The sequence below is a fragment of the Vidua macroura genome, chromosome 1, assembly GCF_024509145.1.
Source record: "Vidua macroura isolate BioBank_ID:100142 chromosome 1, ASM2450914v1, whole genome shotgun sequence".
Taxonomy (NCBI): Eukaryota; Metazoa; Chordata; class Aves; order Passeriformes; family Viduidae; genus Vidua; species Vidua macroura.
Window position 1 is genome coordinate 42,678,638 of NC_071571.1, and position 21,889 is coordinate 42,700,526.

A 21,889-nucleotide genomic window follows, 5' to 3' on the forward strand; every position below is an offset into this window, starting at 1 on the left:
CCCGGCCCGGACGGTCCCTTCCCTCTCCTCCGTGCGCTGCCGCCCGGCGTCCTCCCGGAAATTCTTGGCTTTCTCTTCCGGGAACCCTCTCCGGGGCTGGCGGCGGGTACGGCGGGGCGAGGCGGGGGCCCCGGGCCGGGCTGGGGCTGCTGCCCCGGGGAGGGTCCCCGGGGAGGTGGGAGCCCGGCGCTCCCCTCCCTCGGTAGGGCAGGACAGGGCAGGAGGGGCTTTCCTCTCCTTCCCTGCCAGGGTATCCAAGTCCCGGCTACGCTGGGGAAGGAGCTGCTGGAGGGAAACCGGTTCCGTGTGGGGGGACCGGGGGATCACACAGAAGTGTTACATGTTTGTGGGCTTAGCTCTGGATTAAGCACCTTTAAAAGGCTCTTTGGCCTAAGCATGGACTGTTGCGATTGAGTTTATCATCGCGCTGCCTTCCCACCGCAGCAGATGCGTCACTGAAAGGACTGGCTTGCGTTTGTTTGTTTCCCTCGCTCGTTCTGTGATGAAATAATGGAGCGTGCCTAGGATAGAGGCGTGTGTAGAAATACGGCAGAAATTTTGCTGATTAAGTTCTTGTTTGTTTGTTTTGAGGATATGCTCTTCCTGAACAGACATCCTTTCAAAGGAGCCTCTTCTTCATAACCTCTTCTGCTGTTCTTGGAGGAAAAGGGGATGTGTCTGTGACACTAGATGAAATTCTGACAGTTCATGACACAAACATTTTATGTTTGTGTTTGTATCATGACATGTATATATCATGATAGCGTCATCTGTATCATATATAACATGTACATATAATCCATGATATGTACTATAGAATGTATTTTATCATAAGATAAAATACTTGAGTGAAATACTTCTCTTGTTTATTTGTTTGTTTTAGGGTGTGTATTGTTGTGGTTTTCTCATTTCTTTTTTGGTAAATTGACACCAAAGCCTGGCTCTGGGCACTGATGTACACGAGTGGTGTGTGTTTGCTACCTGGGCTTCCCTGGGAGTTACTGGGCCATGCAGGATTTAATTCCCATGTTCCATCATCCAGGATCTGCTTGTTTATGACAAGGCGGATGTCATAACCAGTTTAACATCAGAGAAAATGTTTGACTCCCCTCCCAGCCTATGTGAAGCTCTTTTTGTTAACTTCTGAAAATAAAACCATCTGTGATGGTTAAAACCAGTGTGGATCCTCAGGAGGAGGCAGCGGGATGAATGCTGGCACAGGCCGGCTCTGGGCATTTTGGCCATAGTACTGGTTTTGTTCTCTTCTTTAGGTGATGTGGTGTTATAAATGCTGTTGTTTTCACCAGTGTTTTCTCACAGAGCTGAGAGCAGGAACGAGAAATGCTACTATGAATACACTTTGTTTCATTAATTTTAATGTGACTCTTAACTGTCATCTGTTCTTAAGTAACCTTTTTTTCTGAAGTGTTCTTAGTGAGGTTAATGAGAAACAAAGCCCTTGCTTTCCTTCTCAAGTCTCTTTTAGTGAAAGTAAAGTTAGAGCTGCACCATCTTTTTCTTGTTGGGTAGCTTTCTGGAATATAGAGGGAAGACCAGGAGAGTCTGAAGTATCTTCTTTAACTTTGACATCGGTGTGATGTTGTATACAGTTCTTAATTTAGATGAAGATTTTCTGAAATTAAGAGAAATCCTGACATACAAGTCCATCGGGTAGGACAGATCGGTGGCATTCACATTCTCTGGACAGAGAGACATAATTCTGTCTCTCAGGAGAAGCACAGAGAGAAGAAGAGAAAACAATCTTTATCTCTACTCCTTTGTTTTCCCCATGTGGAATTTGGTATGGAGATTGTTTACCTGAAGTGATTGCTTGATTGGGTTGTGGTGAAGGATGTTTGGATTCGATGACCATTGGATCCAGCTGTGTCTTGGACTCTCAGCAGGCAGTCACGAGTTTGTTAGTTAGTTGATAGGTAGGTAAGAAGTACATATGTAGAATAGGATAGTCTCTCTTTAAATAGTATATTAATGTCATATAGTGTAGTTTTAATAAAGCAGATCCTTCAGCCTTCTGATCTGGAGCCAGACATCATAATTTCTTCCCTGTTGGGGTTGCCTTTTTTACTATAGAGATCAATAAAGTTGTAGTAAGTGCGTACTGTAACTATTTCTCATTTATAATTCTGCTTTTAGATCCTCACTTCTTTTACCTAAGTTAAGTGATGGAATCATACAGTAAAGAAAAAAAATCATCCTTGGGTCTTTGGTGTTCATGTTTGTGTGAAAGAATCTAGGATGTTCCAAGAAAAGGCATCAGCGAATTGCTTAAATATAGTAAAAACATCTACTGAAGATGATGCTTTCCAAAAACAAGGCCATAGTGCTCGAGTCCTTAGCCCAGAAGAAGCTGAAAAACTGGCAAAAGATCAGGTTTTGGTGTCGGAGTTCAAACAACTAAAACTGGAGAAAGAGGCACAGAAGAATTGGGATCTATTTTACAAAAGAAACAGCACCAACTTCTTCAAAGACAGACATTGGACAACCAGAGAATTTCAAGAGTTAAAGGCATGTCGTGAGGTGAGATCTATACAGTTCTGGTGTAAAAGATGGGATTGATTGTTTCCAATCAGTTGTTTCCAGGGGAGTTAATAATACTTGGAACAAAGCCATTTGGGTAAGAGCTGCCACATGTAAAGTTTGCAGTGCCCTGTGTGTTTTCTTTTAATATCAAAGATAACGTCTCAAAATCATATTCACCAGTTTAGTTTCAGTTTATAATTGGCCCTTACTAGATGGGGATGATGTTCATAGCATCCTGGATGCTGAGAATGAAGTCTGGAATATTTGGTTTTCGAGTCCTAAAGCAGACAGCTTGTCTCTCTGTGTGCAAGCTGGTGCACTTCAGTACACTGCTTTAAGAAAAGCATCCAGAATTGCAGGCTAATTGCTGAACACAGTTAAGGGGAATAGCCAGATGCATCTGTTGTTCCTTACAGCTGAATGAAAGACAAGACAGAAATGGCACAAATCTGTTGATTACTTAAGAGGTAGATGACTGAAGAAATATTAATATGTTCTAAAATTATTTCTAATTTTGTGGAAATCAGGATGTTTGGGGTTTAGTGTCAGATTATGCAATGGCTGTCTACTTTGTTTTTTTTTTAAGAATCGTAATTAAAATTGATTATAGCTTTTAAAATGCCGGTTGAACTGTGCTTCTGCTCATATGATGAGAAAACAAAAATTATATGTTTTTTCTTGTATTGCTTCATCTCCAGTTCACAGATCAAAAACTGACCATTCTGGAAGCAGGCTGTGGGGTTGGGAACTGCTTGTTTCCACTCTTAGAAGAAGATATGAATATTTTTGCATATGCCTGTGATTTCTCTCCTAGAGCTGTTGAGTATGTGAAGGTTGGTGTGATATTTGGAACTTCTTTTAGAGTGTTTCTTAGAAGCTTCTAAAATTACAAATGACTGTAACAACAGACTTCTCTTGGCTTCCTTTTTGTAGGAAGGGTAGAATATGCTTTGCCAAAAAAATTGAGACTGATGCATTTCATTGGAGATCCTGTGTAAGAAGGCAAATCATTGCTCAAGACTTGGCTTTTCAGTGTCAAATTAGAGCATTATGGTATATTACTTGAATGATTTATGACGACAGTGTTTTTTGGTAGCCCTACTATATCTCTGCCAACTGTGCAGTAAAAGCAAAATTTTGTTTGTCATGGAAGCTTGCCCTTAATAGATAGAGTCTCAAGGAGAACCTTAAAAACAAGGCTGGGAAAATTATTGTTAAAAGAATTTGTAACCTGATTAGGAGTAAGTATGTTTACACTTAGTCGTGGGTACTGCAGTCCAGAGTCGAGCCTTGCAGTAGTTCTGGTGGGGGCTTTGGGCATTAAAAGTCTTTATGAAGTTTATAATCATAGGTAAATTTCTATATATCTGTTAACTGAAAGCATTGTGACCAGGAACCACAAGACACAGACAGCATTTGTCATGCAAAACATGGGAAGAAATACCTGTGGCAAACAGAAGAGGACAGCAGCTCCCTGGGATAATGTGGCTGCACCCCAAGATGAGGTTGGGCTGAGCATGTACCCTGGGTTTTGGATGACTTAATGGCATCCGTCTCCACAGCTCTTGCTGAATTTATTTTTTGCCAAGACCGGGTTTTATTTTCCACAGCAAAACTGTGGGCTAGAGCAGCCCAGCTGCAGATTATGTGACAGGAACCCCGACTGCAATTTACCTGTAGCTCAAGAGCTTTACTTTCATCAACCTGTAGTATGTAATTTCTATCAGTAGTATTTATGTCTTCTTTAAAGAATAGAAGCAGGAGTAAAACAGAAATAGTATGTTTTCTGAATTGTCTTAATCCACATTCCTTCTCAAATTCATGGGAACAGACTATTCTACTAGTTGTAGTTTCACTATTGTAGTTAGCAACAAAGAATTTCTGATTGCAGTAGCTGCCTGTTGGAGGTTAATATTCTTTTGCCATTGTGTTTTGAGTGTCTCTACTGATTAATTTCACAAGATTTTTACTTTATTGTAGCAACAAATGCTGCTAATTTTCAGTGAAAGCTTGCTCTTTTAATTTCCCTAGAAAAATGCCTTATATAGTACTGAAAGATGTAAAGTGTTCCAGTGTGATCTTACCAAAGATGATCTTCTAGACAGTATACCAGCAGATTCTGTGGATGTTGTCACACTTATATTTGTGCTTTCTGCCATTCATCCTGACAAAATGCATCTTGTCCTGAGGAACATTTACAAGGTAAAACTAGCTGATTTTACAGCCTTTAAAGCACTTTCCTTCTTTTTAACTCAAAAGTATATTTTTTTTTCCTGAGAAAATTACTCTCTTGCAATGGTGATTTTTCATATTATATTCCATGGATGTATTTTGTTAGTGCACTGAGTATGCAGGACTAAAATATGTTTTATGATGTCCTTTTTTTTTCTCCTGGCATTGTGAGATTGTTTGGATTGAGGCCTAATTCATGCAATCAGTGTAACAAAAAGATATCTAAAATATGGCCTTCATGTACTTGAAAGGGGCTTACAGAAAAGATGGAGAGAGATTTCTACAAGAAAGAGTGACAAAGAAGGGGAATGGATTCAAACTGAGAGTAGGTTTAGATTAGATAGTAGGAAGAAATTCTTTAGGGAGGTGCTGGTACAGGTTGCCCAGAGAAGCTGTGGATGCCCTACTCTTGGAAGTGTTCAAGGCCAGGAGAGATGGGACTTTGAGCAACCTGATCTGGTGGAAGTTGTCCCTGCCCATTGCAGGGGGGCTGGAACCAGATGATCTTTCAGGCCCCCTTCTATCGCAGGCCACTCTATGACTCTATGATTTTAAAGCTGTGACTTGGGTTGTATGCTATGAATAATGTTTATATATTGCAGAGCTGTCTGTGTTCATAAGGTGTGAATCCCAGTGAGCCAAAATTAACTTCCAGAGATCCAGTGACCTGCAGTTAGGATGTTACTGTTATTATGAAACATATTTGACCTGTGGTGAATTAAAAGTGGAGTTTTCAGAAGTCAACATTAATCTAGAGAGACTCACCTCCCTAAGCTGTCTTTGTTAGTTGATAGACTAGGATAGGCCCATCCAAAGGATGGTTTAAACAACCTGAATTGTTATTGTTCTGAATTTTCCTGAGCTGTCAAATATTCACTGCAGAGGAAAACAGTCAACATATTTTTTTACTTTTGCATATGTGTGTATTAAGGGCTTTGTATTTTCTGATATTTGGCTTATTATCCACAGTTTGAAAAAGGAATATTAGGGGTTTTTTTTTATATCTCCAGCTGTTTTCCAATATCAGGATTGGTTCTTAGCTCATATAAATATTTAGATATCTAGAATCAGCATGGGCAAGGACCATATATTTATAAATTTTAAACTCTTTATAGCTTGCTTTCTTTACCAAAAAGCAATTTAAAAACTCATTATGCACTTTCCTAAAATGGTTTCTTATTTATTTTGCAACATATTGCAACATTTTTCTTTCTCCCGTGAAAAAAGAAATGTCATTATATTTTAAAGTTTATTGTTAACCGTTAAACAAAATCAGGTGCTAAATGGGATACTAGCCAACAGAAAAAATGCCCTGATGGGAATTTTTGTTAAACTGTATATTTTCTTCTTTCCTCTGTGTTTGAAGAGTGTTGTTAATTTAGCTGATCAGCACCCAAATAGGTATTCTAAAACTAGTTGTAGTCTTTTATTCATGGGGAAACATTTTTAAGAGTCAATCCAGTTTTTGCACAACCTTTTTGTTGCACAGGGAATGATTTGTATCTATATATATCTATCTATAGCTATATCTATCTACATCTATCTATAGCTATAGTCTCATTGTTGTATTGACTATGCTAGTCTACCTTGTCTTAGTTACCTATGTCTGAATGTGTACACAAGTAAATATACCTATATATGACTAAATCTGGTTACCTTATTAAAGCATGTGCGTATTATGTGACAGGTATTAAAACCAGGCAAGTGTGTCCTGTTCCGAGACTATGGCCTGTATGATCATGCAATGCTCAGGTTTAAATCAGGCAGCAAACTTGGGGAAAACTTTTATGTCAGACAAGATGGGACAAGATCGTATTTTTTTACTGAAGGTAAGACATGTTGTAGAGTGCTTTCTTTTCTGTGCATCTTCTGTTCAAACTTTCTCCAGAAAACTGCCAGCATGCCCATGGAAGTTTTATTTTGTGTGGACAAACTGTTAAATTGTGGTTTATTTCATTTACCATCCTTCTTGGGAAGAAGCAGTTGTTTAGACTGGCAGAACTTTGTGGAGCACTTTCTTGTTTATAAACTTGTTGTATGTGCTATAATTCTCCAAGAACAGCTGTTTCTGAATTTGCTGAATTTCATTCAGATTTGTTACCTAAGGGGAAAAGACCTGTATTCAGTAAGAGAATTTATCATCTTCATGAAGCAAGTAAGGAGTTCTTTTGGCATCAATCTTTGTGCAGGGCTATTTCTGGTGAGCAGGATGAGGTCTGTTGACTTCTAGAAGCAGAACCGCGACTGCAGCACTGAGAAGCTCGTGCACAAATCCTGCTGGGGTAGCGCTGACTATCTGTGGTCACTCGATCTTCTAGGGTTTGGTTTTTTAGTGAAGACAATGCAAAAAATCATTTCTGTGTGATACAGTATTTAGTTTTTGTTCAGTGCTCATAATGGTTTAGAAGGAAGGGTAGTTATTGCAGTTTACTGGTGGAGAATTTGAAGCTCAGATACATGAAGGAATTTGCTTAGACTTTCACAATTAATTGGGATTATAGCTTGGCTATAGCTTCTAACTCCCAATTCCTCATGCTAAACTCACTACTCCCCCATCACTTGTAGAGAGCATTGTGTAACAAGAGCTGTGAATTTATTTCTGTGGGGTTCTTTGTTCTTAGTTTAAAGCAAGATACAGCTGCTGAAGACACCAATTTGGAGCCAAGTAAATGTTATTCATATTTTATGACATAGCATATTAACTAATTGCTTCTGACACATAAAAACCATTAATCTTGTCTGAGCTCCCCCTATTCTTCATAGGACAATGATGAAATCTAAGATAATGCTGTGCTACAGCTTCATTGAAGCATTTCTAGAACTGTTATTTATTGAGTGAATTCTAGTTCTGTTTAAACAATTAGCTCTTACAAAGAGAATGGATGCTAAAGGGAGCAAATAAGAGACTGACCTATCTGTGGAATTTTAAATCTCATTTTTATTGTGTTTTAGAATAGTTTCTGAATGAGAAGTTCCTTGTTAGTATGCATGTTTCCCTTGTGGGAAGAATTGAGTTAGGGATGAGGAAGAGGAAGGAAAGAGGAAAAAAAAAGAATTTATTTTATATTGCTTATGTCAGCAATTGTTTTTCCTTGGGCTGGTCTGTGACTGTCTCACAGATCACCTCTACTCCCATTTTTAATCATTGTGATTTTATTCATTTCACAGATTTTCATAAAAACATTGCTTAATACTTGAGAATTCTTTTGTTACTGGAGACATGACTCCCATGATTTCCACAGAGGTTGCAACCCTTGCTATTTCTCATTTCTTTAGCACTACATTGGTACACCAAGTTATTGCTGCATGGGGTGATTTGAATTAAACTTTTTTATAATATGTCTGGCCTCAGATGGCAACACAGAACTTCTTCCATGGGAGAAAAATCCATTCTTCTACTGTTTGAAATAATACTAAATTTGTGGAGGAATGCATGGTTGTAGTTTTGTATTATGAAATATGTGCAACTCCCTTACAATAAGATTTCAATAGGTCCACAATGGAGTGCTGTTTATTTGTATTTCATTGGTGTGGGTCCCCCATTTTACATGAACACACAATGTTTATAGCCATGGTGGGCTTGGGTTGATATAATCCTGCAGTGCCACCAAAGTGAGTGGTCTCATCTTCCTCAACACACCATCTCTGGTGGTGCTTCCTCTACCCACATGATCACTGTTTCATCGAGCTAATCCCCCTGAACAGTGAAAATAGAATGTCTTTGTTTTCTGTCAAGTAACACAAGTTTAGAACAGCTTAAATTTACTGTGAAATTGCTGCCTAAGTGAACTGAGGTACAAGAAAGGAAAAATGATGATTTTTAATTAACATGACAAGTCAATAGCATGAGCAGACCTTCCTGCTGCACAGGTCACCCTGTTTGTGAGGTGGTTCTGCCTTCCTTAAGGGAGATAGGCTCTGAGTAAAATTTGTTTATGGAAAATACTTTCAGTTCAACTTAGTGGAATCTTGGTACCACCATATCCTCTTTGCCATTTTGTCAGTTTTTCTGTTGAGCAACTTCATGTAACATAGGGTGTTATTCTTCCCTGAGCAGAGGTGCATCTACACAGCTGGATTGCCTTTGAAATATTTGTGGTAAGTGATGTATTCAACTAGTGAAGGTCAGCTGCACAAAGGGAAAATGCACTGGTGTCAGTCACAATGAGAATGACAAGTCTTAATAAAAACAAGAGATGTGGCAATTTTTGGAAATTCAACTGAGTAACTAGCTTAAGCCCCAGTTTTACAAGCTGTTTTGCTTAGGCTGCTGTTTCCAAAGGAGATCTTTATTGATTTTTATTCAGCAGTCTGCCCACATAGAACAGCTTGAAATTTGAAGGCCTGTGTGATTTTCATGCTGTAACACATAATAACATATGCTTATATAAATGGTGTCTGGTGTTTTAAAAATAGCTTAGACATAATATTTTATCTTCTTTTTTTTTTTTTAATTCTCTTTCAGAGTTCTTATCTCAGCTTTTCAAGGCTGAGGGATATGAGCAAGTGGTCAATGAGTATGTGCATCGAGAAACTGTGAATAGGAAAGAAGACTTGTGTGTTCCAAGAGTGTTTCTTCAAAGCAAATTTCAAAAGCCTTTCAGTGAGACATAAGTTCTTGCTGATTAGCAACAATATTGCTTCTTTGAAATGGAAGCTAGCACATAAGCTGTGTGCTCATCTTTCTGGTGAACCAAAAATATTGGCATCCAGTACCTCTTGTTGGTCTCCATGCTAGGATACAATATACGAATGCTAGCTCTAATTCAATTTTAAGATGGTTTAGTGATGCAGGCAACCTGTTGAGCATCTGTATTCCTGCTTCTAAAATAAAACCTGTGCAACATTGTTAGAGGATCAGGTAAAGCATACAAATAAATTTCAATTTTTATTAAAAACTATTTTTAAATAAGTATCCTGTGTTTCCTGTCACTTGTGATTTTTGAAGCTTGTTAAAGTTTCAATATTTCATTTACTTTCAGTACTTGTATGACTTCTGAGTGTACTTTCTCAGATACAGGAATGAAACAGACTCAGTGAGCAGTATAGTGTAAGCTGCCTTAATATTTTAATAGTGGTATCTTTTTAATATGCTGAGCATTTAGATGTGTAAACAAATGTTTATATTCAAAGTAAGATCCTAATTTATCTGATTTCGTGCTTGAAGAAGCATGATCAGGTTGTATTTATCCCTAATTAATTTAAGATATTCTTCATTTAATGTGCAGAAATATTTCAAGTTTTGCAAGTCAGTTTCCTGGTTGAAACTGAAATCAGCAAGTTGGGAGTACTTTCTTTGATATGTAGTCAGCTGCTTCTTTCCTGGGCAGAGGGCTTAATTCTTTTCCATCACTCCCAGGAAAGTTGTGTTGGTCTTTGCTTTTCCTGCCACTAAAAGCCACTGTACTGTTGCTGCTGCAGATGTAACTGCTTGAAGGAGCTTCATCCTTTCCTTACAGCTCTTTGCCTTGTGGCACTTTGCACTGCAGGACCTTTTCTGTGTTCTTGGATAATGTAGTTTAAAAATCATGCCTGGGTCTTTAACCTGCATTTTGAGCAGCTGCACTGCAGCAGAGGAAGCCCAGAACTATCTGGTGACTTGTGCAATGGCCTGTGCTGATCCTGTGTAATGTACACAATTTGCAACAGGGGAAATTCCAGTGAAATACTGAAGGAGAGATTGAATGCTGGGGCAGGGCCCAGAGAAGTTGTGGAGCCTTCATTCTTGGGAATACTTGGAATAAAACCAGCCAAGGCCTTGAGCATCCTGTGACTTTGAGGGTTGGCCTGTTCTGAGTAGGGATTTAATCTCTGGCTGTATATACGAGTACGTAATTGCTTGATTCAAGCTGTCATTCCACTGGACTTGTGTGTTGTTAGATGACCCAGTTATACACATCTGATGTGGCCCAGAGGTGACTTTTTCCCTCTGTTTATGACATAGGATATAATAATGATGTTTTTTTTTTTCCAGGATCTTAACACTGGGTGTATTGTGCATGAAACGAAAGAAGTAATAATTTTCCAGCCTGAAGCTTAATGTTACAAAGTTAACCAATCACATTTTTTAAACAAATTGGAGCTGCCAAAAGTCTTATTCAGTTGATACGGTTAGAAATAAATTTGCAACAGATCACAAATCTTTGGCCTCAGAGAAAAAATGCTTAAATCATTCACAATTCTCCTAATGACACTTTGAGGAGGGTTATTACATGTCATCTCCTTTTTTTTATGGAGAGTATTATCCCAGAGATTTATGCATTGCTGGCCCCTGCTGTGCAACCCATTAGCTCTTTCTGCCATGCTAGTAATAAATATCTAGTAAGACTTACAGTAAATGAAAAGCCATTGCTAAAAAGAGACATAACGATGACAGCACTATCTTAATCTGAGCTATCATTATTTGGTGGCTTTCAACAGCACATGTTCATCTTTAGCATAGCAGTTTTGCAATGACTACATGTGATCTGAGCTCTATTGATATTTAGTGGTGTTTGCAGCCTGTAACTCCAAGTGCCTTTCAGGGCTGGAGGCTTGGTCCTTTTGGAGAACACAGCACATAAATGAGACTGAAGGAATGCCTTGCATGGTGCCTTACCATGGTGCTGTGTGCTTGTCATCATAGGGAAAAGCAAGTGCAATGAACTGTTCATCCCCAAAAGCAAATGAGATGTAGGCAAGAATCAAAAATGTTAATCAGAAGACCTGAATCAGCCCAATAGACTTAGCTAATAGACTCAGGCAGCCACTGAGTTCCTTTTTACACTGAACTATTGCCAGAACAATAATACATGTTTTTGTGTGTGGCTATACCTTCAGTATTTGTGTGTACACTTTTTTGTGTAGCAGCATGTTAGATGGAGAGCAGTATTTCTAACTTTTTTTATTTTATCTCATCCAGTCTCATTTCCAGTCAGACCTGCAAAATAAAGTAGCATGTATGAATGCCCCTGCCAGAAAGATCTTCTGCTATAGTTCTCATAAAGCAGATGTTATTTTGAGATGAATGGTCAGAAAGGTTAATTTAGTTTCTATGACTCTGCGTCTGTGGACTTTAAATCATGGCAAAATTTTGTAACTGTGGTAAAGTTTGAGGAAATTGAGTCAGCTTTAAGAAATCCTTGCCTCATCATGTGAGACATAGTAATTGATGGGGTGCATGTGGTTGGTGCAGTGCTGAGTAAAGTGGATCTACTCCCCCCAGCTCTTCAGCCTTCCCAAGCTCAAGTAAGCTCACCAGCAGCACATGCCAACAATACCTGTACCTTGTATCCTTGAACAAACTGCAGTGATAGGACAAGAAGTTACTCGTTCAGACTGAAAGAGGGGAAAATTTAGGTTAGATGTATGGAAGAAATTCTTTACCATGAGGGTGGTGAAGCCCCAGAACAGATTGCCCGGAGAAGCTGGGGATGCTCCATCTGTGGCAGTGTTCAAGGCCAGGCTGGATGGGGCTCTGATCAACCATGGCAGGGGGATTGGAATTAGATGATCTTGAAGGTCCTTTCCAACCCAAACCATTCTGTGTAGAGCTGTCCTTGTGGAGATGTAGTAATCAGGGATAATGGTGTTAAAATTACTTGAAAAAAGCATATATACACTGAGTCATGCTCACCTTGCACAAGCAAGCCTCTATGCTGTGATTGTAATAAATGTCCTGATTGTTCTTTGATTTTTCTGCAGTCAGTGGAGGCTGCTGAGATGACTCAATTGTCTGTAGAAGACCTGCTTTTTGTTCCCCTTAAGATGAACTAGCTTCTCTATTTGGCAGGCATATGTAGTAAGTTCCTTTATGCCAACACCCTCTTCTGAGCAATATTTAGGATAGAAGGAAATAATTGTTGGAGTAATAGGACTGAGGAAACCCAATTTTTTTAAATGATTTGGTGCCCTGAGCTTACATTCTCTGATGTTTAATAAAGTATGAACTTGGATTAAGTCAGGCAATCCTAAAATCCCACTTTTCAGTGTGGGATTCTCTGATGTCTCCTCCTGGAATTGAACAGCATGTATTAAGGAATGATGTTAATGAGCAATGAGGACATGGGTAAGGTCTGACTATTTTCATCAAATTTACAGAAGTGTGAAGTCTTTGAGTTATCTGACGTTGTGTGTCCTTTCTGTCAAAGGACAGCTTCTGTCAAATTTGGTTGATGTAGTCTGATGTCTGACAACAAGCTATGACAAGACAGAAGTCCACACAGGTATTGTGTCTATACTGTATGGATGGGTGAGCTTTCTTTCCTTAGAAATATGTACTACTGAGAAAAAAGCATTTGAACTTTAAGGTGACAGTATAACAGTAGGTTTTATGTGGTTCATTTGGTAGCTAAAAAGCTATTTCAGGTGCATCTTTCAGGTACCTGAAAGCTCCTTGTGTTCCAAAGGCAGAATATTTAAGTAATTAATATAATAGTAGAGCTATGGTTGATTGTGCATCACTTCTATGAAACCAAGTGCTATAAAAGTCAGACCTGAAACTCCAGCAGCTGTAAGCAGCAGCAGTCAACTCTAAAACATACAGCCTTGGTCTTCTGGGAGAAAACTGGTATATGAAATTGAAAAAGGTCATTTATATGCTCACCTGTTGTAATTTTTTTTTTGCTTGATCTGTTGAACAGTTCATACGTCTGAATCTACTGAGAGAGACAAATTACAATTAGGAAGTGCTTTATGGAAGAGTTAGTTGAAAAATATATATATATTTATATATATTTAGAGAGGATATCAACGTTGAGCATCAGTGTGTGAAGGAAAAATTATAAGATTATTTTTAAATTTCTTGGGGGAAAAAAAATCCTGAATTTTACAGATCAGGGATGACATATAATTAAATAAGCTGTTCATCTAAAAAGTGAAATTTTGGAAATGGAAGCCTGCAGGTTCCAAAATTAGACTGATGTTCCAGGGAGGCAGGAAGGTGGTATCTGATTGTGAGTGATATTAGTAATACAGGCAAGACTCTGTGGTAAGCAGAATTTTATATTGGAAAGATATTGCTGAGATACAATTAGTGAAAATAGATAAGTATTTTTTAAGGAGTTTTACTTCACCATAATATAGCTGTGATGATTTTTTCACTGGTTATGATTGTTATTAGGAAATATTGTGAACCATTTCAAACATCTGGGAGCAAACATTTGCTAGTGATACATTCTGCAAAAACATCTGACCCTTGGGTGCAGTAGGCTCAGGATATGAGTATGTTTGTGCTCTGTGTTTGTAATGTGAATTCATTTATTAGCGCAAAGGCAGATGGTGAGCCAGCACCTTGGGGAGGCACACAGAGGCACTGCTTGCAAAGATAGAAGCTATTAGCCAGGTAAGATGTTCCATTAGGGAACCTTTTTCATTCCCACTTCCTAGGCTGATGCGCACTGTTCATTGTGTTTGCAGCAGGGTGCCGTGAAATCAGGGAAGACAAGGACACAAGAAAAAGACTATGTGATTCTTCCAAATTAATAGTGATTTTGTGTATTTCTACTTAAATGATTCTGTTTGTCACCATTTACCCTCTTTCCCAGCAAATTTTAGGTCTCATCCTTGGAAAATTAGATTGCTTTTGAAAGTCTTGCCAAGGACACAGGCTTAACTTGCATGCTTGAAAAATACATGATGTGAAATATTTAGAAAGGCAGCTGTGTGACTGAAAATACAAATCCAGCTGTTTTCCTCCTTTGACTTGTAAGAAGCTTTATACTTCACTGTCACAGTTCCCACTTTGAGGTGCTGTGCTGTCTTAAGTTAGATGGCACCAATCAACTGCAGCTCTGGTTTCTGATGCATCTAGAGAAGTTTGAATGGAAATAAATGAGGGTAGCTACAGGGAAAAGTCAGAAAGTAGGGAAATTACAAGTAGACAAGCCTGCTTACTGTCTAGGCTCTACTCAGTATTTTTCCACAGCCCATTTCTCTGGACCCTTGGATTGCTTTTGTAAACTTTGTATAGCAGAGAAGCTGCTCTTCAATGGGATAATGATACCTTCATACATACGGAATTGTTGTGCATCTGAAATTTAAAGATATTCATATGCTTTTTTTGGGATTTTTTTCCCCAACTTTGGCTTCAAACTTCTGTGTGAAATAAGACACTTAATTGGAATTATTATCATGCCTTTTTCATTAAAATGTAACAGACCTATTGCTATTTTGCTAAAACCAAAGAGTTCAAAAGCAGGATGGAAGAAGATAAGGAGAGAGGAAAGGAGGCTTGTTTTCATTACAAAACTAAGAAATGTTCTGTTCTATTTGTTTCATTTGCAAACCAGATTTCACAGGAACATGAAAATAAGTTGAAGAAGCCTCAAAACCATTGCCTTCAGAAAGATAGTTCTGAAATTCTGTACAGCTTCATAAACATGACTGTGACCATACGGGCGAAGTCTCTAATCACAGATCTCACATTTAGAATTTGAGGGTGCTTGGTTGAGTCCTTTAGGACCTGGCCTAAGGGAACATCACATTTGTGACCTCTTGACCAGATGAATCTGAATCACTGAAAGTTGAATATGCAGATGTTTGGACTTGCTACCTGATACAGCAGCATTCCCTCTTTGCTCCATACAGTGTATGCCACTAAGGACTTTTGCTGGCTTTGGATCAGCTTCCAGTAACAGTTTCAGGTTTTGGTTTTGCTTTTGAAAGCACTAATAAATTAAGGATCAGCAGTCATCTGTGTAGTCTTGACCTGTCCTTGGCTGGGAAACAATGGCCAAGAAAAAGCCTATTAGAAATTAAACTCAAAAGAGACAAGAACCCACCTCAAAGTAAACTGAAACAACCAAGCTAATCCAGAGCCAAGAACGTATTTTAGAAATAGTGAAAAATCGTCTTCTTACAGATTTTCCTCTGTACAAAATACTAACCTGCCCTTAGGCTTAAGGGTTCCTTTCCAAGCTACTTTCCAAGTTCCAAAACCCATAAATCTTAAAGGAAGAGAAAATAATACAAACAGAGGCTACAGCATTAACCACATTCACCTCCTGAAGTAGGGCAGTGGTGTTCTCAAAAGCCCACTGAAGAGAGGGTACACTTAGCAACTGAGAGCTTTAACCTCAATTCCATAATGCACAATTTGTACTTCATTTTCACAGACTTCTTTATGGGAGATTTTTGCTTGATTCAATCACCAATAGTAGATCAGTGAGATAAAATGATTTTGCAGTTAGAACAGATCTTAAGATATATTAATAAAAAAAAGGTTACCTGTGGATGAACTGATGAAGGAGCAAGACTGTTTTGTTAATGCTAGCAGCAACATAGTTTGTTCATGTGCCAGGTCAGACTATTGTTTGGCAGGAAATTCAGTGTCAGACAGCATTATGTTGTACTGTAAAAAAACCCCCAAAATTAATATCCTTGTCTTTAAAAATAAAAACTAATAATAATTTAAAAAAGTATTTTTCAAAAATGTCAAGAGAGGAGCTTGAATGTGCCTGGCATGTTCAAACAGCATTCAACTAAAACTGTAGCTGCAACAGTCACATTATTGATATTTAAATACCAAACAAAGCTGAAGATGTGCAATGCCAGACTTTGCTCCTGTGGCACTCAAATGGTTTTGCAGCATAGGTAGGAGTAGTGTAACTCTCTGTTACTGTGATGATACGGTTTCTGTTTCATGTAACCTTGTAGAGAGTTGTGAATATGTTATTGCTGATTACATTCATAAATATGAGTAAAGTATGAGGCATAAATATAAGCAAAGTATGAGAAATTTTCTTTTGTGGCTTGATTTGACAATTCCTGGAGCCTTTCATATCATATGTCCTTACTTTAGCTAATTTTATATTGCTATTGATTTTTATGGTGCCTGTCTTGAATAATACAGGATGTGGAAAGAAATATAAATTACTGGAATTGTAGATTGTACAGTACAACAGGAGAATCTTAAGAAACCAGGGTGAATGGAGCCCAAATGCCAAGTTTAGCACATGCCATCTTCCAACAAGGATTCTATTGAACAAACAACTTTAAAAATGTTCACCATGCTTGTTGTGGTGATGTCTGGGAACCCTTGATTGGGACAGCATTTTTCTAGGTGCTGTGGACTCCGAGAGTAAGAGACAATCCCTGTCCTAAAGATTGTAACCATTCAGTTATGCAAGATGGGTAAGAAGAGGAAGAAGACATCCCCCTTGTGGTAAGACACAGAGATTGATATTTTCTCTACTTCAAATTTAAGTTAGTGTGAAAATGGAACTGAAGAAATTATCTCCTATATCTTGCTTCAGTATCTAACTAGCAAGCCATCTTGATGCAGAGCAGATCCTTTATTAATGACAGATACTGGCTCTGATGATGGAAAACCTGGTTCCTGAATGACTTCTTACTGCAATTTGAATGATGAGTACCATTCCCAGCCCTGCTGTTGGTTTCCTGGGTGACTTCAAGCCTTTGCTCTCACTTTCTGCCTTGTAGGGAAAAGGGAAATATCTTGGAGTGAAAAACTGAAGAATCATAAAATTGTTTAGGTTGAAAAAATCTCTTAAGATCATTCAGTCCAAATGTTGACCCAGCACTGCCAGGTCCACCACTAAATCACATACTTAAGTGCCATTTCTACAAGTCTCCAAAATACTGCTAGGCATGGTGAATCCACTACTTTCCTGAGCAGCCTGCTCTAGTGCTTGACAACCCTTCTGGTGAAGACATTTTTTCCTCATATCCAAGCATTCCCTGGTGCAACTTGAGGCTAATTCCTCTTGTACTATCACTTTTTACTTGGGAGAAGGAACTGATCCCCACTTGCCTACAACTTCCTTTCAGGTAGTGGTAGAGAGTGATAAAGTTTCCCCTGAACCTTCTCTTCTCCAGGCTACATATCCCCAGCTCCCCCAGCTGCTCCTCATAAAACTTGTGCTCCAGACCCTTCACCAGCTTTGCTGCCCTTTTCTGGACATGCTCCAGCACCTCAATGTCTTTCTCAGGGGCCCAAAACTGGGCACAGGTTTTAAGATATGGCCTCACCATTGCAGAGTGCAGGGGGATGATCACTTGCCTAGTTCTGCTGGCTCCACAGGTGTAGACAATTTGCCCATGCATTATGGGATCTTCATTCTGCTCCCTGTTCCTGTCTTCCAGTTCAGTGGGTACCTGGAGACCAACTTGATGTTGAAGACTGAAGCTAAGGCAGCATTAAGTATGTCAGCCTTACCCTTTGTCACTATGTTTCCTCCTGCATCCAGTAAAGAATGGAGATTCTCTTTAGCTCTCCTTTTGTTACTAATGTATTTATAGGAACATTTTGATTGTCTTTTACAGAAGTGTCCAGAATAAGTTCTCCTTGGGCTTTGACCCTTCTGATTTTCTCCCTGTATAACTTCAAGATATCCTTGTAGTCTGCCTGAGAAGATTGCCCCTTCTTCCAAAGCTCACAAACTCATAAACTTTCCTCTTTTTTCCCCTTGTGATCCAGCCAAAGCTCTCTGTTCAGCCAGGCTTCTCTTCTTCCAGCCCAGCTTTTCTTAAGGCATGTGGGGACAGCCTGCACCTGCAACTTTACAATTTCCTTCTTGAAGCATGTCCAGCCTTCCTGGACTCTTTTGCCCTTCAGGACTGCTTCCCAAGGGATTCTATCAACAGTCTCCTAAAAAGGCCACAGTCTGCCCTCTGGAAATCCAAGTTAGTCATTCTGCTGATCCCCATCCTTCTCTGAGAATAGAAAACTATTATTTTTTTTTGGTGATCACTGTACCTACGATGGACTCCGACCATCATAACACCCATCCCTCCTTCTCTGTTCACAAACAGGTCCAGTGCCTTCCCTAGCTGGCTCCCTCACCAGCAATGTCAGGAAGTCACCTTCCACACACTCCATGAACCTCCTACACTGCTTCCTATCTGCTGTGTTGTCTTTCCAGCAGACACCTGGTAAGTTGAAGTCTCCCCACAAGAAATGGTTCATAAGAAACCAGGAGGTACATTTGGTGTGAGTTCTAATTCTTATTTTCCTACTGCTATAGACATCAAGTTTTTAAAGTGTAGGAGATGAATGTACCACAATGCAAGGATTGGGTAAAGGAGAAAACTGGAAGTACTTTCCCAAATTAGAAATGGGTACAGTAAATGTCTCCTTCTGTCAAAGCTGAGGGGAAAATTCATGTGACTTCCTTGAGAGCTGCTTGTACCTCTAGGATGGCAAAGGGGCTTGCACTTCAGGATGGGAGATCTAATGCATCCTCCTCTTTGCTGACCCTTAATGTTGGGAAAAGAGGAACCACTGATATAGACAAACCTGATTAAAAAAACCTGATGAAGTAGGTACTCAAAGTCCATGGGATGGAGTGGGGGTGTAGGAGAGGCGGGCGAGGAGGAGAAAAATGTATCAAAGTGCCTTAAGTAACACAGTTTTAGTTTTAGTGGCACAGTTTCAATTACAATTGTATAGTGGCAGGCACAGACCTTGTGTTAGTATGTTACAAAAAGTGTCAGTGCTGCTCTTCACCTGATCTCTCCTGTCTTTCCTATCCGTTCCTGGCCAGGATACTGCAAATCCCACTCTTGTGGAGTCCATAGGGAAGTTGGAGGGCTGGTTATCCCTGTGTTTGTGTTGTTTGAAATGCAGTGGAGAAGGAATAGCTTGTTTTACCATCACCTGTACTGTAAAATATTTATCTTCTTTCTAGACTGTTTCTATTTTGTCAAGCTCTTCTCTGGCCTGGTTGGAGTTTAGTCTCATGTTTTATCCCTAAATATGGGATAAACTTCTTATCATGAAGTTACTTACTCGTGCAAAAGTTAGATTTTATTTTTTTACTCTTCTTTGCTGCATAAGTAGTTTGGTAAAAATGTTGAAGGAAGGGTGTTTGGGATTTTGTTCACAAGGTGGCACTAGCCACTAACCAGTGCTACCTTCCTTTAAGTCCCAGCACTGAATTGTCTAAATCTTTAACAGGGTGGTAGGAAGAGCTGGAAACGATTAAATGTAGACCAGACAACTAAGAGTGTTTTCTTACATTCAGTCAAGTCCTCTTTTTTGTCTACTTAAATAACAGTTGGATATCAAAGAAAGGGAAACTTTTTTTGTTTGTTTGTTTGTTTTAAAGAAAATATAGTTACATCTCAGAGATACTTGTTATTTAGAGGGAATGTTCTTAGCACAGTGTGAGGGAGGGTATGGTGAAATACTATTGTTGTTAATGGCAGCTGGGATTCTAATTGTCTCTAGCTATGAGGCAGTAATTTGTTGCATTGACAACTTGCTGTTTGTTTCTTTTTCATTTGTGTCTCACTGTATTGATATCTTAGAAACTGCAGTGCTTTATATAAATTTCAAAATGCTGTGCCTTAATACAATATTTCTATAATTCCACAAAAATATTAGACAAATCTCTGTTTATATTAACTGCTCCCATTTTCCCCACTTCTTTTGTTTTACAGATGAGCTGCTCTCCAGTTGAGCAGCCATTCAAGCAGAGATGCATAGGATGCACATGACCAGAGAGGCAGTATCTCTCTCATTAATTACTCTGTGAAGTCAGCTGCAGTTCAGTTTGCCATTTTACAGTTTTTCCTACTTTAGTAATCCCCATTTTGTCTCTGGCAAGCCCTTCTCATTTCAAGGGAAAGAGGAAGAATAGAATGAAATTACATTTACATATTGCTGGCTTTATATCTCACTTTAAGCATGGTGTGTTCAGTATAATCCATTACTGCTAATAAGCTACATGTAAAATTGTCTCAACTGCATTTTATGAACAGTAATTCTTCTTCAATTCTTCATTTTAAGAACAGTAATTCTTTTGGATATTAAATATTTGACGTAGTGTAAATGCTAATTAGCTGCTAGTGCAGAAACTGATTTGTAAGAACATAGCTCTTCTCCTTGCCTTTCTTACACCTTTCCTTACCTTTGTTTAGAGCTGGCTTCTTCTTGCCTTTTGTACAAGTGAATGGGATCTGCCAACCCCGAAATAAGTGACTTCATGGAAAGGCTTCTATGAATGAACCTATCACCAAGCAAAGTGCAGAGGCTGTATCCAAATGGCTCCTTCCCAGCAACTGGATGATAGGCAGAAACAGACACAATGCTGCATTGTGCCATCAGTTTCTGCTGACTTTGATGGAGGGCCTTGAGACATTTCTAGGAAAAGTTACTTTGATTGGGAACTACAGTAGGGGTTAACAAGTGAGTATTAATACTGTGGTACTGGGCTCCTGGTGCATTATACTCTTCTTCCTTCCCTTTCTACCAAACTTATCCTGATTTCTACCATATAGAAGTAACACCTGGCCTACCACTTCCTCTCTAAATACCCAGTGACTGAAAAGAAAATGTGTCATTGTCATATCAAGCATTCCTTTGTCTGAATACAGGTTGAGAGAGCAGCAGACCCAGAGAGAGCAGCAGCTCAGAGTGTACTGGTGTATTTGGGCAGGACAAGAAGTCTTCCCTCCTTGGTTAACACAGGCTGACGGGGCGTCACATCTGTGGGACTGTGAGATTTCCCTAGTTACATCAGGATTGTGTTCAGCCTTGGCATCTTTTTTCACTACACACTGAAACAGAGGTGGAGCAAGGGTGTTGAGTGTTACCAAGTGGTGTTTCTCTTGGCAGGCTGGTCTGTATCACTGCCTGTGGATTTGAGGAGCTGTGGCCAGCTCACAGGGGAGAAGGATGAGACTGGATGTTTGCACTCTACAGTGCTGGCACCAAGGTTTTCAGAGCCAACAACTGTACAGCCTGCAAGGGAGATACTAAAACTGGCATCTGCCCTTTGTTCAACAGGTTAGATGATCCTGGCTCACGTTACTGAGGCTGCATCCAATACAAAGCTAGAGACAACACTACAAGCTCAGCCTTCCTGTTCCCCACCCCTCCAGCACTCTTTAGCACCGGGCAGGACAGCAGAATCCCTTGGACAATTTGCATCTGGGATGTGCAGTGCCTTCCTCGGCTCCCAGTCTCACAGTCTCCCTGTCTGCCATGTTCTCAGCGTGACGCTGGGAACAAAGGGCATCTGGTGGCCTGCAGCATGGCTGCTCCCTCCTGTCCTCACAGCAGGTGAGGAGCATGACCGCTCTGTGTCGGAACGAATCGGTGGTCACAGCTGTCTGTGGGGCTGGGCTGAATTGTTGTACCCCGGAGAAGCCGTGGCACGAGCAGTTGGAATGG

General features: G+C 39.5%; 1 protein-coding gene across 1 annotated transcript; it reads left to right on the forward strand.

The window, feature by feature from the left end:
- The first annotated feature begins 19 nt into the window (after positions 1 to 19).
- On the forward strand, positions 20 to 9,686 carry METTL6 (methyltransferase 6, methylcytidine). The gene is made up of 6 exons (XM_053980084.1): positions 20 to 106; positions 2,155 to 2,538; positions 3,240 to 3,374; positions 4,573 to 4,743; positions 6,461 to 6,602; positions 9,239 to 9,686. Exons 2-6 carry the CDS (start codon positions 2,257 to 2,259, stop codon positions 9,385 to 9,387), a joined length of 879 nt encoding a protein of 292 aa, XP_053836059.1. The 5' UTR covers positions 20 to 106; positions 2,155 to 2,256; the 3' UTR covers positions 9,388 to 9,686.
- Positions 9,687 to 21,889: the final 12,203 nt, after the last annotated feature.

What these genes read in the sequence shown, in the direction of transcription:
- METTL6 (XM_053980084.1), top strand. Translation starts at nt 2,257, where the DNA reads ATGTTCCAAGAAAAGGCATCAGCGAATTGCTTAAATATAGTAAAAACA. An exon ending in AGTTAAAGGCATGTCGTGAG is followed by an intron (nt 2,539 to 3,239) that starts GTGAGATCTATA and finishes CTTCATCTCCAG; the next exon opens with TTCACAGATCAAAAACTGAC. An exon ending in TCCTGAGGAACATTTACAAG is followed by an intron (nt 4,744 to 6,460) that starts GTAAAACTAGCT and finishes ATTATGTGACAG; the next exon opens with GTATTAAAACCAGGCAAGTG.